General features: G+C 37.8%; 1 protein-coding gene across 1 annotated transcript; it reads right to left on the reverse strand.

Moving 5' to 3' along the window:
* Positions 1 to 408: 408 nt before the first annotated feature.
* On the reverse strand, positions 409 to 16,258 carry LOC108599892 (3-phosphoinositide-dependent protein kinase 1). Its single transcript, XM_017987081.2, has 6 exons — positions 15,746 to 16,258; positions 9,862 to 10,387; positions 9,415 to 9,780; positions 2,481 to 3,659; positions 2,150 to 2,424; positions 409 to 1,861 (listed from the first exon to the last, which is right to left on the reverse strand). Exons 1-6 carry the CDS (start codon positions 15,884 to 15,886, stop codon positions 1,460 to 1,462), a joined length of 2,889 nt encoding a protein of 962 aa, XP_017842570.2. The 5' UTR covers positions 15,887 to 16,258; the 3' UTR covers positions 409 to 1,459.
* Between the last annotated feature and the right edge of the window lie 5,937 nt (positions 16,259 to 22,195).

A 22,195-nucleotide genomic window follows, 5' to 3' on the forward strand; every position in this document is an offset into this window, starting at 1 on the left:
ATATACGATCGTATAATAATCGTAATGTATTCTTAATTAACATTATCTTTGTTTTAGTTTTGTGTATGGGTATGTATATAATTTAATTAAAAATTCAATTTTTATACCTGTTTCTTCTCAACGAACTTTTCAAGCTAACTGTAATTTACACTTTACACTTTCTTCTTCTCCACTTCTCCTACACTAAACAAAAGAATATAAGCCGAAAACAAAAACAATCAGTTGAAAACAAAAAACAAATGTTTGGAGTTATACAATACGAATACACGATATAAAAATATTCAAAAATCCAAAGCCAATAGTGTAATTTCAACTAAATTTTTACGTTACTATTTTACTTGCTAGTTGCTTGATTATTCTTTTCTTGTATATATATATATATAGATGTATATATATGTATATAATATATTCATGTATATTTTGTTTAAGTTTCTTGTAGTTTCATTTTTTTTTTTTTCGTTTGTTTTTGTTTTTCTGCTTTAAATAGTTGTTCAAAGTCTTATACGTTTCTTTATAGGGCAAATAAGCATTTTGTTATAAATTAATTGTAAAAATCAAAAAATTAGCATACAAAAAAATTTTCTTACTAGAAAGTTGAGCGAGCTATATATGTATATATTAAATCGGACTTGACGGCCGATTTACTAAACTGCTTTTTCCGCTATTTATTTAACCTATGTGGTAATTCTTTTTTTTTTTTGTTTTTAATATTTTTTTTCATCGATTTTTAGGCGTTTTCTTAAAGACGTGCGCATTATTTTATACAATGTCTCTCTCTATTATAAAGTTACAGTTACGTGACATGACAAACACACTCCATAATATATAATATATATATGTAGATTTACAGTTATTAAATAAAGATTAGCTAAATACAATTGAATTTAGTGTTGTTTTTTGGACTTAAGATTAGAATGCGTCTCTCTCCCCGCAATGCGCACACACCGAACACGAAGCGAAAATTGGCGCGAGCTTTTGCTAAATTTGAATTCATTTAAATTGTGACTAACTACGCGCTAAAAAATATCTATGTATTTTTTTTTGTTTTGTTTAGAAATTTATAATGCTATTTGTGCTAGCGCCATCTATCGACTGTTCATGTGTGTGTGTGCACATATTAATTTTTAAATTGTTGTATAAATATATGTGTGTGTGTATTAATTTAATAAGTATTAGTAATCATATTATGTAGATTATTATAGTTATATAATATATATATGTGTGTATATCGCTTTTTGCTTAGTTTACTGCCCTAATTTGCCGACTAATGCACTAAGCACAATTTCTCAATTAAACATTAAACAAATGAACAAAAGTTTACGAAACGAAAGTTCTAATTAGCACTATACGTTGCCTTTTTGCACTAAATTTCAACTAAATTAGAATTTAATTTCGCAGCCACACACAGCAGACAGCAAAGAGAAACAGTAACAGAATTTCTTTCAGTGTGTGCCACTTTTTATTTCGACGCTGTTTTTTTACTCCGCGCCGTTGATGTTGGCGACGATGACATTGCTGTTGCTTTAATTGTTGCTGTTGTTGTTGTCTCCTCAGGTTGCTGCTGCTGCTGTCGCTGCGATGGAGACAGACGCCGCGCTGTGGGCGAACTGCTGCTGCTGCTGCTGAAGGCGTTGGCGGGTAGCAGGGTGTAGGAGTTGGCGGCCAGGCTGTTGTTGCTGCTGCTGCTGCCGCCGCCGCCTGTGGAGCAGCTGAAGGAGCTGACGCTTGTCGTTGTTGTTGTTGTCGCCGACGTGGCTGTTGCTCTCGCATCGCCGTAGCTCAGCTTGGACATGCTCTCAATGGCTTCGGACCAGTGTATGGCATAGCCCTCGGGATCGTCCAGATAGTAGGTGCGATTTGGCTAAAAGAGACAGAGCAAAGCAAACAAAAAGTTAGTCAAAAGGCCATAAAAATAAAACCAAACAAGTGTTGAATTAATTTGTTTTTATCTGCGTTGCGTGTGCAGTTTTCAATGTCGCATTTAATTGAGTTTCGAGCTCGTAAACACACGTGCCGCAGCTATAAACCGAAACGCTCAATGGGCCAAAGCTGCGATGACGTCATCATGATGACGATGAGGAAGTTCATTAAACTATTGCAGCATACTTTGCGGTTTGTTAACCCACATGCACACGGATTGGCAACTTACCGTATGCACAAAGAAGATCTTGAAGTTCTTGACCTCGGCGCGCAGCTCGGCACTCCATGGAATCTCGCCCTTCTTAATCATCTGCACCGGATCAATGTAGATCAGACGCGGACCCGTCGTCAGCAGCAGCATTCGCTTGCGTGCGAACAGTCCCTTGCGCTTGTTCACAAATCCGCGCTTGAGGATCACCTCGCCGTCGGCAAACACATGCCACTTGTCAGTCTTTTGTGCCTCGAGGCGCTGCTGCTTCTGTGCATCGCTCAAATCGAAGGAATCTAAACGGAGCACAATTAGTTAACTTGCTTAGCAGTTTGCATTAGTGTCCACTTACTCTTTGCTGTTGAAGGCTTCTGTGCCGGCGCAGCAATGCTGCTGCCCACACCCAGCTCGGCGCTGAGCAGACGCGTGATTTGGCGCTCATCCAGACCCGGCTCCAGATCGCCGCTTATGGGCAGATTACTGCTGCAGCCATTTACCGCTGGGAACTGCTCGTCCTGGCTCACGCCTGGCAGATAGGGATAGATGGGCGGGGGTGTTTGCTGGCGCAGCGTCTTCCAGTCAATGCCGGCGAAGAACGGATGCGAGCGAATGCTCTCATAGTGGCCGAACTCATCCTGAGCGCCCAGACGCTCGCGTGGATCGATTTTCAGCAGGCGACGCACCAAATCCTCAGCGTCCTTGTCAAAGCCTTCGGGGAAGACAACAGCGCTGCCCAGAATCTCCTTGAAGATGACGTAGTCGTTGCCACCGCGGAACGGCGGCAGACCCGATATCATTTGATAAATGATGCAGGCCAGCGCCCAAAGATCAGCGGCTGGCGTCACGGGCAGATTCTGAAGCACTTCGGGTGAAACATACTGAGCGGTGCCCACAAAGCTGCCGCGTCTTCTGCGATTGTTGTAGTTGTTGCGACGATGTCGCGGTGAGCGGCAGCTGTCCTCGCGATCAGCCACAATCAGATAGGAGTTGGACTCATCGTGGGATTCCTCATAGTCCTCCTCCTCATCATCATCGTCATACACTTCACACTCGCTATCGTCATCATCATCGTCCGAGCTGTGCGCCGAGCGACGACAATGTGAATCAATCTGATCGCTGCTGCTCTTGGACAGCTGCTCCACGGCCTCCGCACGCTCCTCGGGCGTCATCACCTTGGCGGATCCAAAGTCCGCTATCAGCGTATGCATATCCTCGTCCAGCAGAATGTTCTCCGGCTTCAGGTCGCGATGGATGACATTGCGACGATGCATTTGCTCGCAGGCGAGCAGCAGCTCGGCGGCGTAGTGACGCGTGCAGGCGACGTCGAAGCTGCCGACGCGATTGATGTAGGGCAGGAGATCGCCCTTGCGGGCATGGGTCATCACAAAGTAGAGGGAGCGCTGATCCTGGAACGTGCACGACAAGTTCACAAAGCCCGGCACATTGGTCATCATGTGCATCACTTCGCGCTCGCGCTTGATGTAATCCTGCTTGTGCTCCCGCAGTATTTGACTCTTCTGGCATACTTTGACTGCAATGGAAGGAGCGAAAGAGAGCGAAGAGTTAGTAACTGTAAAACTGTCACAATTAATTAATTATAGTCTGCATATTCATTCAGCTAATTTATGTGCGCACGCGCATTAAAAATCAAATAAACTGCAGCCAGGCGACAAAATTGTCAGCGACGCCTTCGCTGATCGTGTTTTGTCGCCTGTTTATTTTGTATTCCTTATGTGTGATTTATTGAAATGAATGCAAAGCCAAAGGGAAGCGCCAAGCAGCAAATAAACCACCAAGCAACATGAAAAAGGAATTTGCTCAAATTGCTAAATTAACAACGACAAAGCAACGAAAGCGAGCGCGCTTTGAGAACTTGATTCCCCCGCTCTTCGCGCTCTGCCCTCCGCGCTCTTTAAGCTGCTCTGCGCTCTCTCTCTCTCTTAAGAAATTCTAAACTGGTTGTTGAACTATCCGCAAGACACACACGCACATGTCGCAGGAATCTTTTGGCATTGGAACATTTGCTAATCGCTAGCTTTGCAGGAAAAGTTTAACGGTGCTTATCAGTCTGTTCGCGTATTTATTTTTTCTTTTTCATTTTAGCTCTTATACAATATCTTTGGCGTTGCTACGCAAAATTCATAAATTATATGCTTTTGGCATATGCTTTGATTTCAAAATCGTGGGAAAAAACTACTAAACTTGTTAGAGGCACAAACAAAACATAAAACGCAAAAGATTGTTTATTTTTTGGCAAAAGCAAGCCGCACACACACACACTAAAATTGCGAAAATATGAATAAACAAAAGCCGAAGAATATAATAAATTACCAGGCACTATATCTACATATTTGCGCATGTATGCGGCATAGGCAATAGAAAATAAAACAAAACTTTTTTTTTTTCTTTTCGCGATTATTTTTTGCCGTTTTATCAAGATCGCAACAACTGGTCGACGAAAAACAAATCAGAAGCGATAAGTCAAGTGGAATAAACATATGTATGTATGTATGTGTGTGTGTGTTTGTATAGAAAACTAAATACAAATGCAAAATAAAAATAATAGCAATTAAAAGATAAGTAGAAAATAAACCGAGAGCGTTTTTTATGTTTTTGAAATTTCCCACTAGACGACGACAAAAGTGCGTATAAATAAAATTGACCTTCAAAAATACAACAGAATACAGATGCAGGCTTTCTATTAAACATACAAAGAAGAAGAAGAAGAAATGTGCACATAACTTTGCAGTGCTTATGTTTACTTGTTTGTCTCATTATATTTATTTTAATTTTTTTTTACACGCCATTTGCAGAGCTGCGGTTTTTTTTTAATGATATGTATACACACATACAAACGTACATAAGTACGCGTATTTACTTTTGTTGTCTTTTTTTTTTGAGTATTTTTTGGGTTTAATGCACGACGCGGCGACTATGATAAGGCAACGAAAGCGCAGCCTTGAACTTGGCATCGGCGCATGTGCAAAATGTACACAAGCATACTTATGTACATGTGTATGTGTGTGTCTATACATATGTATGATAAATAGCAACAGCTTAGCAGCTGGCAACGATAAGCATAAATATAAATTTGTCCAAAGCGTGAATTTATTTGATGTCTGCCCCACTGTACTTAACAGAGAGCGTAGCGTGGAGGGCGCGCGAGATAAAGAGGCGCCAAAAATGCAATACACACACACACACATTGACAGTTTACAAATGCAATACAATGGAATGCAGCACAACGAGTTTGGCTTCAAATGCAATCGAGTGACTGAGACTGCGACTGCGACTGAGAGAAAAACACAGTGGGCAACCATAAATTGCAATTGAAGCCAACATTCAAACGATTCTATAAATAAAGACACTGGAAGATGCTGCAGCAAACTCCAACTGTACACAATACTCAATGCTGCTGCTGCTGCAACCAGAAATGTTGTTGGATTACATTCCACCAACTCCACTCCAAGCGACTCTCTTGAAGAGAGCGAGAGCGACAAAGCACAAAGTCTTGCTTAGTTAATTGGGCGCAAGGCCGTTCGTTGGAGCAATGTTGTGGGATTGAAACACGTTAAGCAGGAAGTCGAAACCTAGAGGAAACTTAAGAGAGAGAGAGAGCGCAAGACGCTAAACAAACTCTAGGTGTAATCATATTAAAGTGTAAACTATTTTTAGCAACATTTTTGATTCCCCAATAGCAACGAAAACTTTTCGTGTTTGCTCTGCGTGGGTCTGGGGCTGAGAATTGTGTGGCGAGGGGGGAGGAGCGGCGTGGAACTCTAAGCGGCCCACGCGACATCGACATGTTCCAATACATATCTTTTTTTTTTTTTTTTTAATGTACGCTTAATTTATTGGCCGCATTTTTGGTAACAGGCAAATTGACATAAAACAGAGGAAACAAAAATATACTGATAGTCAATGTGTTTTGCATGTGTGTGTGTGTGTGTGTGTGTGTGCCAATTCGCATTGTCTCGCACAGCATTCAATTTCATTAATTAGAGGCGCCAAAATTGGCAAAAAAGCAACAAAATTGCGATAGCAAACTCTCTTCCCTCTCGTTCTCACATTCTCGCAAACTACAGCATGACGTAAGTTTATGTTCGCTTGAAACATATTAGCTTGCTGTTTTTTTTTTTTGTTTTTTGTTGCTTTGTTTTAAATATGTGGGGACCACAAACAAATCCACAGCACGCAGGTAACATAGCAATGAGCTTTTGAGCGTCGTATGAGGGGCTTACGACAGTGCGTTAATATTGTTGTTGTTGTTTTTGTTGCTGCTGCTGTTCCGTGTGTTGTTACCGTAATAACAATTTTGAGTGCGCCTCCGTTTTTATTGTTATTGTTGCTGCCTGACGAAAAAAAGTCTATTGCCCTTTAGGGCAACATGTGGAACATGTTGATGGCACGCAAAGGATTTTTGCCAGTCAAGAGAGACAACAACTTACTAATATGTATACATGTGTATGTGTGTGTGTTTGTTATTATAAAAAGGGGGCCAAGGCGACTTGCTGGCGACTTGGTGAATCGCCTAGTAGTTGACACGTGCCACAAGCCCAATTGGTAGAAATGTATTGAAAATAAAAGCAACTTCAGGCGTTGCGCACAGGTGCAAGCAAAATATAAATAAAAACAAATAATAACAGTTGTTATGAATCAGCAAAAAGAAAAAAAAACGCACATAAAAAAGTTATGGCACAAAAGGGATACGCGCTCGCCAGAAGTTGAATGACCCAAATTCATCAAATATTATGTTACAATACGCAAAAGAGTGAGCGAGAGCGAGATCGAAAGCAAGAGGGAGCCAACGCCACTGGCAAAAGGTTATTTAACCTCAGTCCAGCTGCGACTGCGCAGCTGCTGTTGTAATTAAAAATAACACAACATGAAAGAAGAACAAGGAGTAGACACACACGCACACTCAACTCAAGAAGAAGAAGAAGACGACGACGACAAGGTAGAGGCAAACACAACCCCAGACAAGGAAACGAGCCGACAGACAGCCCAGGGGGCTGCGGCAAGGTAGCGATCTGTATACTAAATTTCTAAGAGCGACAGAGAGTGAGCGCGCGCGCTCTCTCTTTGCATTTCGAGCATTAACAGTTAGCTGCAGTTTATATCAACGCTGTCGCGTGGGTGCAGAAAAAAATGCAAAAGCAATAACAAGAGCAACAACAAATAACTTCACTTCACTTCGAGTGAAGTTCTCACGGATTTGGAAACGCAGCTGCGCAGCATTAGGGCGCACGTGTTGTTGTTATTATTATTATAACTATTGTAGTTGTTGTTGTTTCTGCTGCTGCTGGCGACTCAGGTAAGAAATGTGCCCGGAAAATCTGCTAAACAGCTGCTGTCTGAGCAAAAAGTAAGCTGGAAGTGATTTGTGTATAGCCGAAAAAGCAAAAACGAGACAATGTGAAAATGCGTAAAAACGAATTTATTTATTATCCCAATACAGCGTAACTAGCCCACACACACACACACAAACGCATACATATATATTTTGCGCTCACACTTTGAAGCACTGCGACAATGTTCTTAAGACAAACGTAATGAAAACGAAAATTGCTGCGTTCATCATGAGCAGCGAACAGGGCAATTTGGGCAGAGAGAGAGAGCGCACGAGAGTGGGCGTTGGCAACATGTTGCCAGACAATGATATGTTGCAGACATTGTGTTGCGTATGCGTGTATGTAAACAAATGAATACAAGTAAAAATCGGTTTGCGCTGCTGTCAAGCTGCTTGTTGCCTGTCTGTATGGGAGTCGGGGGTGTTGACTGTTGTTGATGCCAGAGCACTGGCAAAAACAGGAACAAGCGAATGGAAAAGTGTGTGTGTGTGTATATTAATAAAAGCACACAATAACAGTAACACACATGCATAAAACATATGTTGACCTTCAGCTGCTGTACGTCAATATTTTTACAACATTTTGCACGCAACATATATTCAATGTCAAAAAGTGCAAACTAAGCTTTTATTTAAATAAAAATATAACACAAGCCACTGTAAGCTTAATGAGCAGCAGCAGCAGCAGCAGTGACGGGCCACACGACACGAGTCCGTGTCTATATTTAAACACAGAGCATTAAAATAACGGTTAAGCAAATGCACACGCCTCTGCAAGTGTCAATAAACATTCAAAGCTTGCTTTACTCTCTTTCCCCCACCCACACACACACACACTCGCACACTCACTCACTCACTCATCGCGCTTCTATCTCTCTACACACCGTTTCATTCTGGCAGCGCGTGCAAGGCGCGCTTTGCTGTTGTTTTAAGTTCTGCTTTATCAGCAGCGCAGCTGCGTCAACGCTGGCAGCGAACTGCAGCAGCAGCAGCAGAAGCAGCAAAAGCACAATCAAGCCTAAAAAGCTTAGTGCAAGACACGCGCCGCTTAACTTTGTCTTTTGCTTTTGTTGCACATTATTGTGTGTGTATTGCAATTTTTATTTATTTTTGCTGCGCTGCATTCGAGCGACACGTGCCTGGGTCTTAACTTAATGTTTTTAGATTTTATGCTGCTAGTTTGAAATTGCTGCTGACAACAAGTGATATTTGCTAAGAGCGAAAGAGAGAGCGGGAGGGAGTAGAAGTTGCTGTTTATTTTTGTGACGCGCTTATCGCGTTGACTGGACTGAGCAGCTGATCTTTTTTTTTTTTGTTTGCTGTTTCAATCGATAAACAAGGCAACAATATAATAGAAAACAAAACGAAACTGTCATCAATTGCGTGTGTGCGGGCGTCAGTGTTATCTATCAAGAGAGCGAGAGCGAGAGAGAGAGAGAGAGAGACGATGCTGTCGGCTGTGTTGATTATCAAAAGACGTCAACGCTATATACAAATACAAATATACATATAGTACATGCGTATTTAACGGGAGATAAAAAATGTATTTGGCTGATGAAATTTGTAACAGAAATTATGCGTGTTGAACTATTTGTTTGGTATACGAGAGACCGAAAGAAATTTGTCACCTGGCGCATCAAGTGTTTTATTTTTTGTTAAGCAACAAAGCTCAAACCAGAAACAGCTGGTTTCAGTTTCTGCTACGTCTGAGTGTGTGTGTGTGTGTGTGTATTTTAATTTGTTGGCAGTAGCAACTACAACAGGTGACTAAAGCGGGCGGTGGGGCGTTGGTGTCAACCCGGGGGCGGTTGGCGCCGCCGTAGCGACCGCATTTTTCGCCTGGCGCCAAGCAGCCCCACAAATGCTGCAGCCAATGCTAATGTCTGCATATATATATAGTATATATATATATATAGTAGTCTAACTGATTACTCACTTGCATAGGGGCGTTGCGTGTGTATGTCCTGGGCCAGGTAAACGATGCTAAAGCTGCCCTCGCCAATGTAGCGACCAAAGATGTAATCCTTGGGCGATTTGCGTGGCGGCGTCTGCGCTTGTGGAGCGACAACGACTGCTGCTGCTGGCGGAGGTGAAGCTGATTGTTCCTGTTGCTGCTGCTGCAGCTGTCGCTGCCGCTGCTGCAGTAGCTGTTGCTGCTGCTGCTGTTGTTGTTGCTGCTGCTGCTGCTGCTGTTGTTGTTGCTTCAGTTGCTGCTGCATGGAATTGGAACGCTGAGTTTGTAGCCTTGAATTGAGTGAATTGCCGCCGGCCGCAACTGCTGCTGCCAATGGCGATGTGTAGCCTGTGAATCAAAACAAAGAGAATAGCGAGCGATTGCTCAATTAGCAACATGTTGCTAGGCCAAATCCGCAATGTTGCTTACCTTTTGTTAGAAAGGTGTTGCCGCTTCTGCTGTAGCAAAAGCTGCTGTTGTTGCCGTTGTTGTTATTATTATTTATGTTGTTGTTCTCAGTGAGTGTTGCTGTTGCTGTCGCTTGCGTTGCTGCTGCTGTCGCTGTTGCTGTTGCCGCTCCACAGGCGCATGTGTGTTGGAGACGCGTGGTTTGCGCCGCTGCTGTCGTTGCCATGGCACCGAACACGACCGCCAAGTCCTTAAATTTATGCTCCGTGAGATTTGTCTCGTTCAAGGATACTAGAGTTGAGGCTTTCTCCTTTTGCATAGCCGCCGGCATTGTTGCCGTTGTTGCTGCTACTGCTGTTGTTGCTGTTGCTGCTGCCACGGTTGCAATATTTAATTGTTGCTGCTGCTGCTGCTCACAATTGTTGCTGTTGCTGCTGCTGCTGCTGCTGCTGCAGCTGCTGCTCGAGGCCGTAACAACTACGGCGGCGGCTGCTGCGATGCTGCTGGCTGCGCTGCTAGGTGCTACTATCTGCTGTGTACCGTTATTCTGCAAGAGAGAGAAGAGAGAGAGAGAGAGATATATGAATAATCAATCAATGGGGAGTTAAATTGTAAATGCGCAGTCGCAACCAGCTCAACATACAAAAAGCAACAACAAAGCGGAACTGGCAAGAGGCAGCGGCAGCGGCAGAGCGAACAAAAACACAAACAGGTTCACATAAGGCTGACAAGAAATATAATTTTTTTAGGCCTATGCTTTATATGTACTTCTACCTCTGTTTTTGTTTTTTTCTTTATTATTATTGCCAGCCCCGCTCATGTTGTTGTTGTTGCTGTTGCTGTTGCGTCTATCCAATGGTCAGCGCCATTGACGTCAGCATATTGCTGTCTCTTTCGCGCACTCGCGTGCTCGTTGTGGTTCTTGTCTTTACATATTGTTGTTAGTTTGTGCTTTATTCCGGGTTCAAGGATTTCTTAGCATAATAAAGTTCATTGCCACCTGTTTACAATTTTTTTCATAGTTTTTGTTTTCATATATTTTTTGTTATTAAGAATGAAACTTGGATATTTAAGTGGCGTTCTTGTTGTTGTTGTTGTTGGTTTTTCAGGGGAATCGGGTGGGGAGCCAGACGCGTTGACTACGGCAAGTTTCTTGGCAGCGCCGATTTTATCACAAAATCAAATAAAGCCAAAATGTACAATTTATGCAAAAACAAATCACAATCGAATGCAAAAAATACAAAATTTAAATAAATTTCAAAATGCCATTAAAAAAATAACAAGGTTAACAAATGCGTCAATGAAAGTACAATATTAAATTCACAATGAAACGACGAAAAAACGAAACCAGACTTCAAAACGGTAACAAAAGGCAAAAACAAGTTCACTAAGAAAACCCCAGAAAACCGAATAAAAGAACCAGAGCAATGAGAATGTGATGAATCGAATGAGGGGGGGCAAGAGAAAAAGGTCTAAAGATTAAACATAGTTAAAAAGAAAAAAACATTTTACTTAATTTCCCGCACCAAAATCCATTAAGTCAGCTTGATAATGTTTAGTTTGTTTATGTATTTTACTCAATGAAAATGGAATGCTGTTGGTTCAGTTTGACAAGTGTTTATTCAAATGACCTTACTATATCTAGAGAGACAACAACAAAAAATCAAATAAACATAAATTTGTATATTTGTTTTCAACTTTGCCGCCAAATTTGCGGTCAACCTACTTTTATTTTATTTTAAATCGTATTTAATACTATTACTTTTTTCTACTCTTGCCAATTAGCACCTAACAGTGTTTGGAACTGCGTCAGAGGCTCCAGCAGAAGAAAACAAAACAAAACGCAGAAATAGCATAAAACTGGTTCACAACAAAATATGATCATAAAATAAATAAATAATAATTTTTTCTGTGTTTGCCCGTAACTAAGAGGAAACATCAGCTGATTACCATAAAATGAATTTATTTATAAGAAAGCGCAATAAAAAAAATCATGTGCGCAACTAGAACGCGCCCCCTCCTTAATTTCGAGAGTGGGCGTGTGTGTGCTGTGAGAACATATGACACAATATATTTATATTGCTTGAGATATATTTATATCTGTATCTGTATCTGATCGTTGGTCGTCTAGACAAAAATGACATTTAAATGAATCTATTTTATTGCTGCTGCTGCTGCGACACTTCTCTCCTCTCTTCTCTTCCTCTCACCCTTCTATCACGCTCTGCATTTTCTTCAATTTAGTTTTAAAAATAACAACAAAAAGAATAATAACAACGTTCGTCTAGCGCACAAATTGCAACCAATTGAAACCTAAAGGGGCACGCTAGAAGAAGAAGAAGCAACAAACTGTAGTCACATTAAAAAGAAATCATTTATTATAATAACATCGCTCTTTGGAATATTTTTAGTTCTAGCCACTGTTTATTTTACTATAAAAACAATTTACGCTCGCTGCAATATTTCAATGAAATTAATTTAATTTTCATATAGCAGTAGTTAACTTTACCACCCACGCAACAGCTTCTTGCAAATACCTTTCACTTTTTAAATGTTGTTTTATTTTTTTGCAATTTCCTAACGTGGGCGTTTTAATTCTTGTTTTTTTTTTTTTTTGTTTTTTGTGTATATAAAAACAATTCGCAGAAAATTTTTTGCCTGATTTTCGCTGTTGTTGTTTTTTCTATGAAAATTGTTGTGGTTTATTTTTAGCTGGTCGTTTAATAAAAGTTTTTTATTGTTGCTTTGAACGTTTCGGAATTTTTGTTATCTTTTCCTCCTACTTTTGTGTTGTTTTTTTTTTTTTTGTTCAACAAGGCACTGCGACATGTTTTGCATAATTTGGTGGCCATTTGTTGAGAGATCAACAGATCAGGCCAATCAAGTGAGGTAGGTTTCATTATAATTATATAGAAAAAAAACACGTATGTACATACATTCTTTTATGTCTTTATATGCATGTGTGAGTGTGTAGCATAAATTCTTAAGCAAAAGAATTTTGATTACCTCCGCCATATTGCGAAATGGGAATTTTTAAATCGCTCTTATCTGCGTCGAACTCTTGCTAGCTTATAAAAAATGATTAAACTAACAATTTTTGTGCACATTTAATTTTGGATAATAAGTTAACAACAAACTGACAGTAAAATCAAAGTACACAAGGCCCCCAATAACAAAAACATCAGCGAGGTTGTAAAAATGGCAGCTTATGAATGAAAATGCAGAGCGCAAAGCCAAACACACACACACACACACACACTCGCACACACAACAAAAACACAAACAATGTTCGAATGCAAATGCACACACAGAGTGTGTGTGAATTCCAACTGGAATGCGCTTTCGGGGAGAGCCCCAAGTCGCGCTCTCTTTGTCTGACTAGCTGTGTGTCTCTTTCGCACACATGGCACTTACATTGGAGTATAAGGCGCGCGCCTCTCTGTTTGTGTATTTTATGTTGTAATTGCGTATTACGGTACAAATTCCAATGAGAGCAGCAGAGGAGGCAGTGAACGTAGCGGGCAAAAACGTGTGTGCGTGGAATTTTAATTGTATTTGTATTTAACGTTTTTGTTTTTTTTTTTAAATTTCGCTTTTCAAAAATTTTGCACTAATTTGTTGTTGCAGACACACACATCGAATGAACACACACAAGTGTTGGATTATAAACAATTCGCATTGTTTTTGTTGTTGTTTCTTAACTAGCTAACAAAAATTCCACGAAAGTACATACAAATTGTATTAAGCTACGAAACGGAACAGGAACACGCACGATGACGACTTTTGTTGTTGTTGTTGTTACTGTGTATGTATGTACATATACATATATTTAGGAACTTTTTATGAACGGTAACGTAATTTGAACTATAACGTAACGATAACAATTTATGCAACAAATACAAATAGAACTATGTACGTTTGTTGCTTTAATTTATTTGCTTTGCTTTTGAATCTTTATGTAATTTTTGTTTGGAGTATTATTTAATCGCACTGAGCTGAGAGCTGTTAGACCAAACACACACACATATCAAACTATGGGCGGGCGTGTGTGTGTGTATGTGTGTATCGTAACACCGTACACAAACGAAACGAAACGTCCGGTTTCAAAGCTCCACAAAAACTAATCAGAAAAAAATGATGGAGCCCCAACAAAGTCTCGTAACAGCAGCCGAGAGAGGCGGCGATTTGGGCAGAGAGCGCGGAGCGCAAGCAAAACCGAGAGAGTGAGAGCGAAACCAATGTGTTAATAAATGGGGCCAAAGCAGCGCAGTCGTCGCTGAATGGCATTTTTGTTGTTGTTGGCTATTTGGCTGGCGCCTTCGAATTTCTTATTTTTTTTCTTTTCTTGTTTTCGTATCGTGAGAGCGAGATATGTACATGTAGATATGTTTGTATGTATGTATACAGATTAACAGAGAGTCGTCGTCGTCGTCGTCGTCGTTGAATGTTTTGTAATTGCTTAGTGTGCGTGTGTGTGAGTTTAGTTTTCCACAGAATTATGAACGAAATCCACACACAACGTACGACGAATGGCATCCACACAGCATGAAAAGAGAAAAGCGCGTTTTTGTTTTTGGTTGCTCTTTTTGAGTTCAAGAGACATGGGGCCCGCATTCCTAACTGTAAACAAAGCAAGAAGCAGAATGCCTGGAAAAACTCGTTTTTCCCGCTGGAAAAAAAGAATTTAAAGAATTCGTAGCACATAAGAGAGATAGGAGGAGAGAGAGAGAAAGGGAGACAAGATGTAAAAATAAACAATAACAACTACACACTCACACACCGTAGGAAAAACAATTCGAGAAGTTACGAGGTAGAGACAAGGACAAGGAAACAAAACCGAAGGTAGCAAAGACAACGAAAACAAAAACAAAACAAAACAACTCGATGCCAACATTAAATGTAAATAAATATTATAAAATATGCAGTTTCTCAGTACATGCATACACACATACATACATATATTTCTTTGTATGTATTTATGTATTTGTATGTACGAATGTTTGTATGTAAGCAAGACAAGTGAAAGGCGCACAAAAGGAAGGGAGAGTAGGCTGTGCAACAGAGAAGCGCAATTACAAACTGTATGCGAGAGTCTGTGAAAATGTAATAAATAAATAAATGATTTATTATTTAGTTGTTATTGTCGCTTGCCTCTGCTCGCGACTCTTTAATTGTCAATAAAAAAAGTTTATTTTATTCATCCGTGTGTAAAAACAATGACAACAAAATACGAGAAAGCGAGAATAGAGGCGAGTTCAAAGAACACTGTGCATTATTTTGTTGTTTACTTTATTAATTTAATTATTTGCGTATTTATCTGCCAAGTTCATAATGTTGAATAGCCTTTATATAAAATAAACGCAGAAACACATTTAGAAAAAACATTGCTGTGCTATTTCACCACATTTGAAATACATCACAAAAATTTAACAAGTCGATTTTGTTATTTTTTTTTTAAATATAAAAATAAAAACTCATTACTATTAATAATAAATTTCTAAAATCATGAAGCAAAAGGAAATTATTACTGCAGGCAACAAAAAATAAAATATATAAAATCGCTTCATATGCACAAAAATAAATTTTCAAAAATTTATTTTAACGGTTATTTTTTGTACTAATATTTTTTTCAAGTCCTAAATGAACTAACATTTTTATTTCAGACTTGAATTATTTGTATATTTTAAATATATTCGATAAGCTGAATACTGCAGTTGTAAGGTTTTTTTTTTTCAAATAAACGAATTTAAATGCATTTATTAAATTACACTGCGTTGCATTTTTTTTTACCACATGAAATAAATATCCAATTTCAATTATAAAATGGTAGCTAACAATTTAATTTTTTACTGCTGGCACTTGGAAATTTATTAAGTTGTGGAAAAAGTTGGACTTGTATATTTACCTTAATCGATTTAAGTTTCCTTACAACAAAATTGTTGATTTTATTCGACCAACTTTTGCATTTCATGAGTAGGCCGTAATTATTATGGTGCGTACGTGTGTGTAGGTGTAGCTGGAGCCTTGCACGATCCGTAGCACACATACATAAAAAACACAGACGCAAACTGCGTTTAGTTTTAGTAAATTGTTTTAAGACTCATGTGAAGAGCTTGTACAATTTTTTGAAAGTCACTTCACAATGGTGTTTGTTATTTTTGCCAAGACAATTTGTTTTTGGTTTTCACATTTAACAGTTTATGAACATTACACGAATTTCACGTAAATACGTTTTAAGATTAATATTATTGTAATTCCTTGTTTGCTATCTTTTTACAAATTTGGCGCGCACAATCCAGTAAGGAGGGTAAACACAAAACAAAACGAGAAAAACGACGGCTAGACGATTTGAAAACTGTAAGTCGTTTCGCGGAGTTGAAATTGATGCGCGCTTCCAACCAAACGGTAAAAAGATTCAAGTTGAACTGAAACGACGGCGACCAGATATGTGGGGCTCAAGTGACGAATGATAAGAGAATGACACACACCAGCACCAAAACAAAAGAGACGATGAAACGGAGAAACGCAACAGAGCAAAAAATAACCCTCAGTAAAAATGAACTGTGGTGTGTTTCAATTCCAAATGTGTGAACGTGAACGAAGTGGACTGTGGGCCAGTGCTAAGAGCGCGCGGTTGCTTGCACTTGAATATCATGTTTGAAAAACAGATAAATATTATGCTTTTGATTGGCATAAAACAAATGGAAAAAAATTTAGAAATTAATAAAATAAAATTTAAAACTGTCTTTTGTTTTGCACTTGTCGCAGCCATTACATAAACACTGCATCTCAGCGTAGACTTGAATATTGAATTTGTAATGAGCTTGCCGTTATTTTGATTTAAATATTGAAACTGTCAACAAGCAAGTTACAGTTTACAGTTCTTGCATTATTTATGACAATATGACGCACTTGTTTTTGCACACATACTGAACATGTGCATTTTAATCTTGTTTTTTTTTCTGTGGCTTTGTATGCAAAGATTTTTGCATTAGTAAATAAAATTCTTTAGTGACTCAGATGCTATGTAAGTCGCTTCGATCTTGTGATGTCCCTTTTGGAACATATGTACATACAAACAAACATGTATTGTATGTATTTATGCTTGGGTGTGTGTGTGTGTGTGAGTGAATTCATTTGTATGCTTCCCCAATTAAATACCACACGTTCATTATGGCAGAGAGAGAGAAGAAACAGAGCGAGCGAAAAAGAGAGGGAGAGAGAGAGAGCGAGCGAAAAAGAGAGGGAGAGAGAGAGAGCGAGCGAGCAGGCACAAGAGCTGTTGACTTTGTTTCAATTGTCATTTCATTCCGTGTTTTGGTTTCAATTTCATGCAGCTCACAAAGCGCGCGCAATTTTGTTGTTGTTTTTGCTGTTTTTCGTGTGCTGCATTCGTTTTATATTTACGAACGGAAGTCTTGCATATTGACGAACGAACCTGTCGTAACTTCAAATAGTTTATGCTCTAAATAAGTACAAATGTATGTTTATATGTATAACTATATAATGTAATGCAGTTACATCCACCTACACTTGATATTTACAGTTTGTGCGCTAAGAGAAACGAGCAGATCACTGCAATAAACTTGTCTCTTGAGTGTCGAGACTAAAAAGAGAAGCTTACTCTCTTTCGCTGTGGGGTTTGCAATAGTATAAGGAACTTTAATCAGCATCGTAATTTGCGTCATTTGCGCCTTTAGATCTTTTGCGCTTTATCTGCAACATAATTTAAATATTTAAGTGCGAGACTGTTGTGAAAATTACGCAATCACATTTTTGCAGCGCGAGGCATAACATTAAAAAAAAAAAAAATGATAAACAATTTCAAATATAGCTTATTCTTTGATTAGATACACTAAAAATAGACAGAAGAATGTTGCTACACTTAAATTTATGACTGATGGGCAGGTTCGCTATGTCTTTTTATAAATATTGTTTAGCAAATTGAATCAGAAATTTGGAGCGTCTGATTAATCGGAACAATAGACTAGACTAATTCGCTATTAAGAGATTGTCAGAAATCGAGTTATGAATAGGTTATAACGTTTTTTATGACATCTATCACTTTACAAAATCTAAAAATTGCCTAGAATGACGTCTATAACAAGTTGTAAACAACTTTTACTTGAAAGCCAGACAAATTAATATAATATTGAAGTTGAACTCAATAGAATTGATTGGAATTAATTGATGAGCATCAACGCAATAAAATCAATTTATGATTTTATTTAATAGATTTTTACTAGTTTATCTATTAGTTAGTTAGTATAGTTTTTATAGTTCAGTTTGCTTTTCGGTTACATTTTGAAACTTGCTCGAGCTTGCGGTTTTTTCTTCGCTTTAAAATTTTTCTGCTGATGTTTTGCTAATTCATTTGTTAATGAACAAACAAAAAAACTGCCAGCGCAAAATCATAATAAATAAAAAACAAATATTTTGGAAATTAGCATTTTTAATGGACAACAAGACGAGACACAATGTCGCCTGAGCAAAAGTTGAATTCGATTTTTTCATAAAAAGCCAAATACTTAAAACACGTTGGAGATTTGCATAAAAATCAATCCCATAACCACACATGTTGGCCAAATACTATTATTATTATTGTTGTTGTTGTAATTGCTTAACATAAAACAACAATTTGTCTCAGTCTCTCAGCCTCAGTCTCGGACGTCACTCTCTCGCATTCTCCGAATCATTAGCGCTAAATTTCAAAGTTGATAAATGAATGCCGCACATATTTTGCCCACAAGCCCCAAAGCCAAAAACTTCATTCGAGTTCGAGATCGTAGTAAGCTTAACCTCTGTTTCTGTTTCGCTCTCTGTCTCTCTCTGTCTTCACCATCACACTATCTCTTTCGTTTTCCGTAAACTTGATCATCATCTTGTTCACCTGTTCCGTTTAATTGGCAGAACAAATACAAAAACCGGTTACGAGCATCGTTTGTGACTCAATTCAACTAAACTCTCATTTAGTTGTCACTAAGTTGCTTCATTAATATCGGCTTGGGCCCCCCCAGAAAATATTTTAATGGCTGCCAAACAAATTCTTGCTTAATTATGATGGAGACTTAATTGTTAACGATAGTGAAAGCTTTTGTAGGCAGTTCAACCGAAACTACGTTACAAAAATTGTTACTGAAATTGCAACTTTTTATTTTATTTGAGGCCATAAATAAAGTTACCTCAATGCTGAGAGCAAACAGTGAAATTTCAATTTCCCAACGAGCTTGGCGTCCAGACGTCTGTGTAAAAAGGAAATAGGCGCCAATACGAATTTGCAACGCTCAATTAAAAAATAGTACTACGGTATATTAATAAATTCTAAACGCCAGCGAAACTTTTAACTGGTCTACGTGTAGTACTACTTACTACGTTCTGATAGTATTTTTAATAAATTTCAAACACGTTGCGTTCCAGGGGTAGTGAACAATAAATGTTGAAGTACTTGAATTGATTGAAAAAAAGTTGCTGGGAGTTTAAAATTTAACAAAAAGCTTTTATAAGCTTTAAATTATAGCTGTAAAATCTCAAATATCATTACTAATTAAATAGTTTATTTTATTATAATAATGATGATTATTATAAATTGCTCAAGTAAAATATTTTGATTAAAATTACAAATAATTGAAAAATAATAAAGGATTATTTGAGCATATTCAAATAATAGAAAAATCGAAATTATTGTAAATAATTTAATCAGCTACTTTACATATTTTTCTAATTATTTTTATTTTTCTAATTATTTCTTAAATACCTCATTTAATAGTGATTATCATAAATTGCTTTAGTAATTACTAAGCATTACAAATAATTAAAAAATAATAAAAGATTATTTGAGCATATTGAAATAATTTAAAAATTTAACAATTAATTTCCATATTTTTCTAATTATTTTCAAAATTTCTTCAATAACACAAATATTTTCATTATATATTTGAATTTCTGGAATAAATAATTGAACAAACCATAATAATTGTAATTAAATCATAATTTCAACTTTGAAACAAAATAAATAAATAACTTATTTTTATTAAACAGCATTGCTTTCAAACTTTCAAAATTTGAGAACTTTTTAGCTTATAAACATATTTGATTCACAGCTAGTTTAAAGCTAACTAAAAGCCTAAAAAATAAAATGTAAGCTCTCTCTCTCTCTCTCTCTCTCTCTCTCTCTCTATATATACATAATTCGTTCTGCAATCTACGAAGACTTAGAATTAGTTGCTCAAGTTCAAGCTGTGCGATTTTCTTATTGCACTTGTTGTGTCTTCTTCCCTTTTCTCTAGCTTTCTACCCATTTACGAGAATTTTCTTGAGGCGCAATTGATGATTGCATGAATATGTTTTCCAATTGCGTCGTAGAAAATATGTTTGACCGTCTTTGCATAGGGTGGGGACTTGGGGGGTGGGGTTGACACTCAGTTGGGTTTTCTATTTTTCTCTAGCACTTTCTCTGTTGCTTTTCAGACACGACATTGCGCCATGTGACCTTTCATTGTGCTGCTGCTGCTGCTGATGATGAGTGGGTGGGTGGATGGGTAGTTGGGTTGGATTGTGGGCGCATGTGTGCATGAACTTGAGCCAGCTAGTTAGCCGACCTTTAGTCCAATTGCTCTAATGACTTAACAGCTAAAAAAAAACACACACAAGACAAGCGAAGCGAAAATTTACCTTTTTCATAGCCCAAATCCTTAGGCGGCGTCGTCTGTCCTTGATCCACATAAACTCGCGTCGTATTGGCGCGAACTTTTAATTTATTTTCAGCGAATAACAAAATGAATGTGCAAATTCACAGAATGCTGTTAAAATTTACAACAACAGCTAAATGAAATGTATGTGCACACGCGCGCTATTTTGTTTAGTTTTGTTGTTGTTTTTATTTTTATTTTTTTGTTGTTGTTTTTGTTGCTTTTGTTTCTGTGTGTTTTACGAGTCGCGCCGTTTGCGTTAGTTGCTGCTGCTGCTGCTGCCGTTTTGGGGTTTCAAGTTCAAGAGCTATGGAAAAGCAAACTGCCGCTGACCGACTGAGTTGCATTTGCGCTGCAGGCGACGCTTAAATAATGCAAGCCACCAACCAAGCAACGAAAAATAAGAGCTCTGAAAAGAATAGCAGCGACGCAGGCAGCGACGTCAGCACCAGCAGCAGCAGCAGCAGCAAAACTGAGCGACAAGTGCTAATAATGACAGGCCCTAGTCTCTCACCAACTAAAGAGGGAGGTGGGGGGTGTTGACTTAGGCCTGCGTAGACTTTGGACTCACCACTGACCAAGCAAACCACCTTTTCACATGCCACAGCCACCACACCCACCCACCCAGCATAACATTTAGACAGATGTTTGAGTGGGTAACTACGTAATGAATGTATCAAGGACTCGGACTTATAATTGATCAAACTAATAACCATTGGTGTGATTTGAAAACGGTTGACAACTGTTTCTCATGCATATTTAAGCTGTTAGTTGTTATTTATTACTCACATAACGGTTTATTAATGATTAGTTAACATAAACATTGGTAAAACTTTATATTCAAGTTCAATTATGATCGGTTCGCTTAATTACAAGTACTAATAATCGAAAACTAATTCGGCATTATTTGAAATAATTGAATTAATTTATAGTCAGAAGATTATTTTCAATTATTTTTTAGCTATGAAATTGAGTAGATTAGAAATCTATAATTAGTAATCTTGTTTCATTATTTAATGACAAATATTTGTAGTTTTGAAATTGTTAACAATAATATAAGTAATTAGTAATTAAAAGTAATAATCTTAGTAATTGAACATAATTAAGATTTAATTCAATTACTTAATAATTTCAACTAAGCGTGAAATATTTTGCTATTATTTGTATTTTAAAATTAATTGAGTAATTCAAAATAATTGGAAATTATTTGTTAACTTTAAGCTTATTTTGAATAACTTTAAGTAAGCCCAGTCATCAATTGAATTATTTTCTCTTTTAATCATCAATTACTTTCTAAAAATGATATAATTGTTTAGTTATTGTAATTAAAATTTAACAGTTAACAATTATTAATTGAAAATAAAATAAATTCCTTGTTATTATTTATGCATAACGATTTATTTCTATTGTAGAAGTAAATTGAAATGGAAATTTAATAGCCCAAAGGCCCAAAGAGTCTCTTTATATATTTATGTGTAATTTAAATAAAATATATGCAGCTAAAAATATTTTGTGTGTTGAGCCTAAATGATGCTTGGATTTTTGTGTGTGTGTGTGTGTGTCTAAAATAAAGCAGAAATCTGCTTTTATCCTTTTGGGTAATTTGATACTTTTCCATATAATTTGGTTTAGACGCAAACCCAAGGCTTTGTCAATAAATAGCGCAG

Source organism: Drosophila busckii, chromosome 3L (assembly GCF_011750605.1).
Source record: "Drosophila busckii strain San Diego stock center, stock number 13000-0081.31 chromosome 3L, ASM1175060v1, whole genome shotgun sequence".
NCBI lineage: Eukaryota > Metazoa > Arthropoda > Insecta > Diptera > Drosophilidae > Drosophila > Drosophila busckii.

Bases quoted from the DNA above. Each gene is read 5' to 3' on its own strand.
- LOC108599892 (XM_017987081.2), bottom strand. From the start codon at position 15,886: ATGTGTGCTACGGATCGTGCAAGGCTCCAGCTACACCTACACACACGT. The intron at 3,660-9,414 runs GTGAGTAATCAG...CTTCCATTGCAG, and splicing joins CACGCAACGCCCCTATGCAA to TCAAAGTATGCCAGAAGAGT. The intron at 1,862-2,149 runs GTAAGTTGCCAA...TGTCTCTTTTAG, and splicing joins AGATCTTCTTTGTGCATACG to CCAAATCGCACCTACTATCT.